The sequence below is a fragment of the Vespula vulgaris genome, chromosome 22 (assembly GCF_905475345.1).
Source record: "Vespula vulgaris chromosome 22, iyVesVulg1.1, whole genome shotgun sequence".
NCBI classification, from domain to species: domain Eukaryota; kingdom Metazoa; phylum Arthropoda; class Insecta; order Hymenoptera; family Vespidae; genus Vespula; species Vespula vulgaris.
The window spans coordinates 1,478,547-1,487,865 of NC_066607.1; the positions used below are offsets into that span (position 1 = coordinate 1,478,547).

The 9,319-nt window shown below is 42.8% G+C and overlaps 1 protein-coding gene across 1 annotated transcript; it reads left to right on the plus strand.

The window, feature by feature from the left end:
* Window positions 1-778: 778 nt before the first annotated feature.
* Window positions 779-9,051, plus strand: LOC127071615 (cytochrome P450 18a1). The gene is made up of 5 exons (XM_051011117.1): window positions 779-4,185; window positions 4,602-4,723; window positions 4,909-5,338; window positions 5,565-5,829; window positions 6,450-9,051. Exons 1-5 carry the CDS (start codon window positions 3,813-3,815, stop codon window positions 6,868-6,870), a joined length of 1,611 nt encoding a protein of 536 aa, XP_050867074.1. The 5' UTR covers window positions 779-3,812; the 3' UTR covers window positions 6,871-9,051.
* The last annotated feature ends 268 nt before the right edge of the window (window positions 9,052-9,319 follow it).

The window sequence follows — 9,319 nt, forward strand, 5'->3', positions numbered from 1 at the left end:
ACATAATATATATATATTTCGTTTATTTAACAATGTTCGTACAAAATCGTTCGATCGGACGTAAAGAAAAAGTTGGAATTGAAATTAAAATTAAATTTAACGATTAAAATCGTTCGTTCGTTCAAGCAAAGAGATTTTTTACTTTGTAACTCGTCACTCAAACAGGCTTTTTTTCTATCTCGTTTGGCGTATACGAAGTATCGTTTGTTCCTTGAGGATGATCGAAACGATCGAAGGGAAGATGAGACGTCTTGAACGTTCGTCTTCCAAGAATCGATACTTCTTTCCCGTGGTACGAAGAAATCAACGAAGAAAACGACAATGAAGTATCAACGAAGAAGAATAGTCACGTCGACGTCGTTTTGGATCAACGACCGAGGAATGCAATCTCGAAAACGTGTGTTGCATTTTTAGAGAGTTAAACTCGTGTGCTCTGGTATCGCCATTGCCATGATTATTCGTATGGCTACGCCTACGATTAAGTTTGCGCATTATTCTAACATATTATTTCGAATAAATCCACGTTTTTATATTTTGTTATAATGATTTCTGTCGAGAATCGGCTTTCTGCGTAACGTACGAATACCATTGTAATCCGATTCCTTAGATATTTCGAGTGTCGGGCGAAATGATTATATATATATATATATATATATATATACACATATATACATATATAATATGTTCATATATATATGCGTGTGTGTATGTGTATGAGCTCATGTATATCTATATATATATATATATATATATATATATATATATAAATAAATATTCATATAAACTTTGTAAAATCGATCGATCGATAGATCATTGACTATAGAAGAACGAGAAATGATAGGGATAGATCTAAAACGAATTAGTTCAAATCATATAGAAATTAATACGTGCAAAAAAGAACTTATACTGAACATTAATTTAGGCATTAATCTTCGGTTCCTGGATTATGAAAAGTTTTCGTGAATAACGAATGGCCTTTGGGTCATCATCGCTCAATCGTCGCGGTTACAACACCGATAAGAAGGTGTCGTTGCTCCGAATAATATCATTGCCGTTCTTTTCAATCGCAAAAATAATCTTTCAAGGATCATACGTATACGATCGTCCAGAACGACCGTAGCGATGACGACATCGCTATCGAATCGCAATAAAATGTTTTTTTTCGTTGAAGCGCGAGTAACTAAGTAAGTACGTGCCGAGTAAAACGAAGGATAATGATAAGTCGCATGCGATGTAAATCGGTTATCGGCAGCACCAATGACCGAGAGAGAGAGAGAGAGAGAGAGAGAGAGAGATCGAATAGCTACCGGTTAAACATCTTCTAAAGAATTGAAAAAGAAGCGGTATATTAATTAAAAGAAAAGAAACAATAATTAATTAATGATTTATCATTGTTTTTTCTCTTCTCTTTTTTTCTCATGTTCTTCTTCTTTCTTCCTTCGTTTTTTCTTTCTTCTTTTTTCTCTCTTTTTAAATCATAATATCCACGAACGAAGTGACTCACCCTTAGAGGAGAAACAGGTAGGGAACGGAAGGAGAGCGCGCTTTTCGCCAGTTATGGCGAGGATGGACGAGCATTTTGCACGGCCTGTAGGCCGGTATCGTTTGTCCGAATGCGGTTCCCCTTATTTGGACAGGTTGCACCGTACCGGACGAATAAATATACACAAATGGGTCAGACGTTCTTCGTAACGTGGTTCGTGCGTATTTCGTACGAAAATTCGTCGTTCGATTTTACGATTCGTGAAAGAAAAATCTTGTTATCTCGTATATTTACGCGGTGATACACGTCTAAATCGTTAAGTAAAAAAGAAAAAAGAAAAAGAAAAGGGAAAAAACAGAAAAGAAAAAAGAAACATTTTCGACAGCGAGTGACGATCGGCGATCGTAATTTCGTCGATCGTTCGTTAACAAAATACTATATTAACGAAACGGGATAATATATACCTCAACACTTAGAAATGTATCCGCACAAAAATTGTTACGTACAAGTTCGTGCCGTATGATCGGACTTCGTAAGTTATAAAACGTGCATGGAGGTCATTGGTTGAAATATTAAACATTTGACACATCGAGATTACGAAAGTACACGAATGAGCGATCGCTCGATATCAGGACGTTCGACGGACCGATGAACCAATCGTCGAGGCCTCTGTCGAGTTAAATAACAATCAAAATTAGAAATGGATATAGAACTAAAAATTCGCACACTTCCTTTCGACAATCCGCACAATAATTAAATGCGAAAAATAAGCGAGAGTAACGTAATATGAAGGCGGAAGATATGCCTTATGGCAGGAGGATTCAGTAGACGAAATGTTATCGGAGCGGACGACACGCTCACTAGCGCCGCATCGCGCCGTCTGAGTGCTCGAAGCGGTTCTCTGTGGCGCGGAGCCACATTTACCCCCACTATTCGGACAGGGACTCTCTCCGGACTTTGCGGGGTCCGTCGCGGGGGGCCCGAGGGTTTGGTCCGCCCTCGCACCCTCGCTCGTGTTCTGCCCACCACCCTCGTGGCTGGCGATCGTACTCTTTGCCCCTCCCCTGTCGACCCCTCACCACCGTTCGACGTAAGCCCGAATGATCTTCTCGGTGTGCTACTGCAAACGTTGCTGTTGCTGCTGCTGCTGCTGTTTCTGTTGCTGCTGTACTGTGCTATGCTGAGGTGTTCTGTGCTCTGCCGTACTCTGTTCTGTCGTGCTGTACTATTCGATCGTATATCGTGTCGCTGTACTGTGCCATACTGTCCTGTGCTCTGTTCTGCTGTACTGTTCTATACCGTGCTGTGCCATTCTGTACTCTTGCTGCTGCTGTAGCTGCTGCTGCTGCTGCTGCTGCTGCTGCTGCTGCTGCTGTAGCTGCTGCTGCTGCTGCCGCCGCTGATCTACGGGGCGCCCCCACCCCGCCGCACAGAGGGGCCGCCGTGGGGCCGCTGCCTGATGAGTCACTATATAAGACAGGCAAGGACAAGAAGGTGTATGTTAGTACACACTCAATCCTCCCGTGGCTCGCACGACTCCCGACGTGACGAGCGCCGGCGAATTCGGCTGCGGCTGTGACCGACTTTTTTCTCTCTCTCTCTCTCTCTTTCTCTCTCTCTCTCTCTCTATCTATCTATTTATCTCTTCTTCTCCCTTTCTCTCTTTTTCCTTTTCTCCTCTCTTTTCCCTCTTCCTATCTCTTTCTCTCTCTCTTTCAGTCTTAGTCTCATATCACCTATTCCTCTCTCCGTCTCTCTCTCTCTCTCTCGCTCCTATCAGTCTCTATCAAGAGCTCTCTCCCCCTCCCTTTAACCAACTCCATATATCCTCTCTTTTCGTTTGGCGTACTCCTGATCGTTTCACGCGAGAGTGGCGAGCGAGTCGCCGACGAGGATCGGTAGTTGAGAGAGTAGTATCACGGATTGCGATCCTCCGAAACGCACGCGCACGCTTTCGAGGATCGGCCGAAAGAGAGGAGAGTCGCGTGCTAATACGATATATCGGGAACCGGCCTTTTCGATCTCTTTTCTTTTTTTTTCTTTTTTCTCTTTTTTCGTTTTTGAGAAAAAGAGAGGAGGCCTCTTCCCTCATTCAACAGTATATATAGATACATATATATATATACACGTAAAATATATATATATACACACGCACATATTTATATATATATATACATACATATATATATAATTGGTGATACCGCGAAGCAACAAACACTTGAGTGTATCGTTTCGCTACCGATCGATTGTATCGAGTATTAGTTATCGACTATCGTTCACACCACAACCGGGATCTATTTATCGACGAGAAAAAGACGAACTCGACAATATGTTGGTGGAACACGCGGCACAGTGGATCTGGAAAGCGATGGGCGGCACCAGGATCGAGGCTCTATACACCCTCCTCGTGTTCTTGGGTGTACTCCTGATTGTGAGGTGCATTCAGTGGCTGAGGTACATCCGTACCCTACCGCCCGGCCCGTGGGGCGTGCCAGTCTTTGGCTACCTACCTTTCCTCAAAGGGGACGTCCACCTACAGTACGGCGAGCTGGCAAAGAAGTACGGCTCGATGTTTAGCGCACGCCTCGGCACACAACTCGTCGTTGTTTTAAGCGATTATCGCGTTATTCGCGATACTTTTCGTCGCGAGGAGTTCAGCGGTAGGCCGCACACCGAATTCATCAACATTCTCGGTGGATACGGTGAGTGTACCAACGATTCTATTATATCATCGACAAGTTTTTCTCTCTTTCCGAGTTGGCAGTCTTTATTGTCAGTAGTGAAAAAATCGCGTAATCGGTTCCTTTTTGTTCTTTTTATTCTTTTTGTCCTTTGCTCTTTTTTCCTCCATAAGATAAACAGACTTCGCGGATCGATCGATCGATCGAACCGTCGATCGATCGATCGATCGATCGATCACAGGCTATTTTAGCGCATCGTTTCCACACCTCTCGTTGCAACTTCTCGGTCAATGCTAACTCGTACTATGCGATGTTGTAATCGATCGTCCGCGCGATAGGTCGGACTGATCGGCACTCTCGCGAAAACGAAACGAGTATCCGCGTGTACCGCATACGTGAGTTCGCACGACTTACGATCTCTTTATTATTTGTCGCAGGTGTCATTAATACCGAGGGTGCTATGTGGAAGGATCAGAGAAGGTTCCTCCACGATAAGCTTCGTAGTTTCGGCATGACTTACATGGGCGCCGGAAAGAAGATCATGGAGTCTAGAATTATGGTGAGTAGTCGATCGATAAAAATTCTTTTTCTGTTCTTTTCTGTTTCTTTTGTTTTGTTTCTTTTCTTGTTTTTCTTTTCTTCGTTTATCGTTATCTCGATAAACCAAAGAGTAGAATCATATCAGTATCGATGACCGTGAAATATTAAAATAATGTACAAAACGCGATCGCGATTTGATTACAGAGAGAGGTCGATACTTTTCTCCAAGGTTTATTGTCGAGACAAGGAGCACCGACGGACGTATCACCTTCCCTCGGCATGTCGATCAGCAACGTGATCTGTTCGATCATCATGGGAGTTCGCTTCCATCACGGCGACTCGAGATTCAAAAGGTTCATGGATCTGATCGAAGAAGGATTCAAACTTTTCGGCAGCATAGCCGCTGTTAACTTCATACCAGTGATGCGTTATCTTCCTTGTCTTCAAAAAGTCAAAAACAAGATCTCACAGAATCGTGCCGAAATGGCTGGTTTCTTTCAAGAAACGGTCGACCAGCATCGAGTCACCTTCGACGAGAACAACATTCGCGATCTCGTCGACGCTTATCTCTTGGAAATCCAGAAGGCTAAGGCCGAAGGACGCGAGGCACTGCTGTTTCAAGGCAAGAATCACGGTGAGTAATCGAGATCGTTTGTTCTCGAAAAGAAAAAGAAAAAGAAAAAGAAAAAGAAATAAAAGTAAAAGAAAAAGGAAAAGAAGAGAAAAGAAACGAATGAAAAAGAGAAGACAAAAATCAACCGATATCATTTCCGGTGGAATTTTTTATTCGTTTCTTTTCCTCTTTTTTGTTTTTTTCTTCGATTCTATCTAAAAACTCCGTTTCTCATTTCCTGTCGTAGATCGTCAAATGCAACAGATCCTCGGCGATCTTTTCTCCGCCGGCATGGAAACGGTCAAGACCACTTTGGAATGGGCAGTGATTCTCATGTTGCACCACCCAGAGGCTGCTAAAGCGGTACAGGAAGAATTGGACCAGGTAGTCGGAAGATCGAGAATGCCGGCATTGGAAGATCTACCGTTCCTTCCGGTGACCGAGGCAACGATCCTCGAAGTTTTAAGAAGATCGAGCATCGTTCCATTGGGAACGACTCACGCGACTACAAGGTGAGCGAACAGTTCAATACATTTTTCTCGTTGTTTCGTATCGATATCCTACCCGATATCTCGGCGATGAAAGACGAAAAAAAGAAAGGAAGACAAAGAAAAAAAAAGATAAGAAAAAAAAGAAGAATAAAAGTCGAATCGGTGTCCGTTCGATTCGGGCGGGAATTCGAATCGGATTTCACAACGGACCCTCGTCTTCCTCTACTAAGGCGTTCCGCGTGTGTCTGCTATAATGTCGGAATCTCGTTCGTTCGCGATTGCCGATTATTCGGCAAGCAAAAGTGAAAGCAAAGGTGCGTGGCCCCCTGTCTGCTTTTCGGCCGGGCCCACCTTTACTCGGGTTGGTTGCTGCTTCGAGGTCGACGACACCGTTTCAACCGTGTGCGCGAACAAAGAGCCAAGAGAATCAAGAGACTATCGCGCGTCGCGTTTCATTGCTCGAAAGTGAGAAACTACGTACTTGTTTACACGTATATGTGTCCGCCATTAGAAACGACGACGATATCACGTCGACTCTCTTTCTCGTTAATAGACTCGTCAATGATTCCTTTATCGTTTTATTATTATTCTTTAAAAAGAAACCCTTTTTAACGACCCTCCTCGTTCCATTCTTCTTACAGGGATGTCACGTTGAACGGTTACACGATTCCAGCTGGTTCTCAAGTGGTACCCTTGTTACATGCAGTACACATGGACCCGGAATTGTGGAACGAGCCAGAGGAATTTCGTCCTACTCGCTTCCTTTCCGCTGAAGGAAAGGTCTGTAAACCGGAGTATTTCATGCCATTCGGTGTTGGTAGGCGGATGTGTCTCGGAGACGTGCTCGCGCGCATGGAACTCTTCCTCTTCTTCAGTTCGCTCTTGCATACGTTCGACCTTAGGCTACCTGAGGGCGCCTCGTTGCCGAGTTTGCGCGGTAACGCAGGTGTCACAGTTACCCCGGACCCGTTCAAGGTTTGCCTATTTCAAAAAAACCTCGATCTCCTCGAGTGCGACGCGAACGAGCCTAGCGGGCCACTTCGTAACGTTGGTAGCCTCTGAAAGAGGAAGCGGCTCGAGACGATCACGGTTGTTGTTCCTATCGCTTATCGGAGGAAATGAACTTTCGTGCTCCTCGCCTAGCGTGTGCCGACGGAGAGAGAAAGAAAGAAAAAAAGAAAGAGAACGGAAAGAGAGAAGAACATAATATTTCAAACTCGTCCCATCCAATCTATCGACGAGTACGAAAGGATTTCGATCCTCTGAAGAAAGAAAAATACGGATCGCGCGAGATAAGGAAGAAGAAGAAGGAGAAGGAGGAGGAGGAGGAGGAGGAGGAGGAGAAGAACGACAAAAGAAAATATGGATCGTATAATAAGTTTCTTCTCGAAGCTAAAAAACTCCAAATGAGAAAACAAAATTCTTTCCTCGGCCGCGCGGATCAGAGTACAAAGAAGCCTCTACGGTTCTAAACGTCTCATCACCCACCACCATCGCTTTCCCCTTTTCTATTCGCATTTTTTTTTTTACATCGGAATCATTTCATCTCGACCACTCGCCATATAAATATTTATTTATGACTTATCGCGTACGCGCCCTCCCCTTCTTCTCCTCCTTCTTCTTGCTCCCTCACCTATCCCCACCTCTTATCCTCCACCTCCATCGCACCGCCCTCGCATATTTCTTACCACGAAGTCTTTCGCTTACCTACCACCGTATTATTTCTCTATAATTTATTTGCCGAAGTATTCGATCACAAAAGCGTTCGATCGATCGGACACACTCACTCACACATTCACACATACATTATCTTTCGCCGTATAGATCGTATGAAATATCTTTCTTAGTGTATCGTTCAAACGTGTTCAACGCGATATATACTTACTCGCGAAATATTCTTTCCTCGCGCCAAGGGATATCGAATATTTGTGGACGAAACATGTAAATAGTTATCATCCGAATGCGTGCGAGTGTGATAGAATAAGAATAAGAGAAATAATGTCTCTGTGCGTTTGCGCGTAAGTGCCTGCGTATGTGCCTTCGTGCGTGAGCGTAAAAGACACGCGCGTGTGCTTGATATGCTAATTTAATGATTAATAATAATCCTCTCTGGTCGACGAACCGCGTGTCCCGATTGTCGAGAACGCGAGATGAGAGAAACTGCCTTCCAAGCCCGGCGGGGCAAAAAAAAAGCGAACTCGAGCGTTCGACATTGTTTCTTTCTTTCTTTCTTTCTTTCATTCTTTCTTTTTCTTATATTTCTTTTTTCTTTTCTTTTCTCTTCTTTTTTCTACCCCTCCCTCAACCCCTCCCCACCCTATTCAAGAGATCGAACGCGCAAGAATGGCGTGTGCCGTAAGTAACTAAGTTACGTCCTAAGGATCTCTTTCGAGAACGATTTTCGTGAAAGTTAGAAGGTCCCAGCACGTTACGTTCGTGTGTGTATATATATATATATATATATATATATATGTATGTATGTATGTATATATCTATCTATCTAGCTTGCGACACTCATAGTGGCACGCGTCCGAATGCGCACTCGAAATTAGAAAACGAGATCGAAAATCGACGATAGAAAATCCTCTCGGTTTTGTCCTTATTAAATAATGGCGCGAACGCGGACTAAGGCTGTGACAGGGTCGCACGGCCGTACAATTTGTTGTGATGTCGTACATTCCTTATATCTCTTTTCTTTTCTTCTATTTTGTTTTTTTTTTTTTTTCTTTTTTTTAATACTTTTCTCGATGACTTTAATTCCTTCATCATTTATAGGTATTATTATTATTAATATTAATATCTTATTTTGTTATTATTATTATTATTATTATTATTATTATTATTATTATTATTATTATTATTATTATTATTATTATTATTATTACTATTATCATTATTATCGTTATCATGATCTACATCATTAGGCCGTGCCACCTAAGTAGTACGAGCGAGACTCGGGCGAACGATTCGTTCTCGTTTGCGAATAATTTCGTCGTTCGTGCGATTCTCGTTTAATTCGTGCTCATTTTTATTATATTACCGATATCCAGCGCGGAACGATAAGAATTCATTTATCGAAGCACGCTCGAATAGCGGATTACCGCATTGTGTTCACCCGTCGACCGCGAATCTGTGTTATTTAATGTGTGTAACTGTGCGTATGCGTTACGTGTGTGCGTGTTTTTTTTTTGTCCTCTTTTTTTTCCTTTTTTTTTCTATGTAATAAAAGTGATGTTTTACAAATTAATGCGTACAAATGTCTGACAAATTCCCTACCTCCTCCTCCTCTTCCTCCTTCTTCAGCGTTTTTCTTTTGATATCTACGTTTACAAACACTCGAGAAAAATATATATACACACATATATATGTAAGTATATATGTACTTACCTACCTACCTCGAAAACTTCTTTGGAATTCGTACAGCGAAGAAAGTTATACATTGTCTTTTGGAGAGTGATTTTCGTGCCACGACTTTTGGGCGCCGCTACCTTCCTGGCCCCCTTCGCAGCCT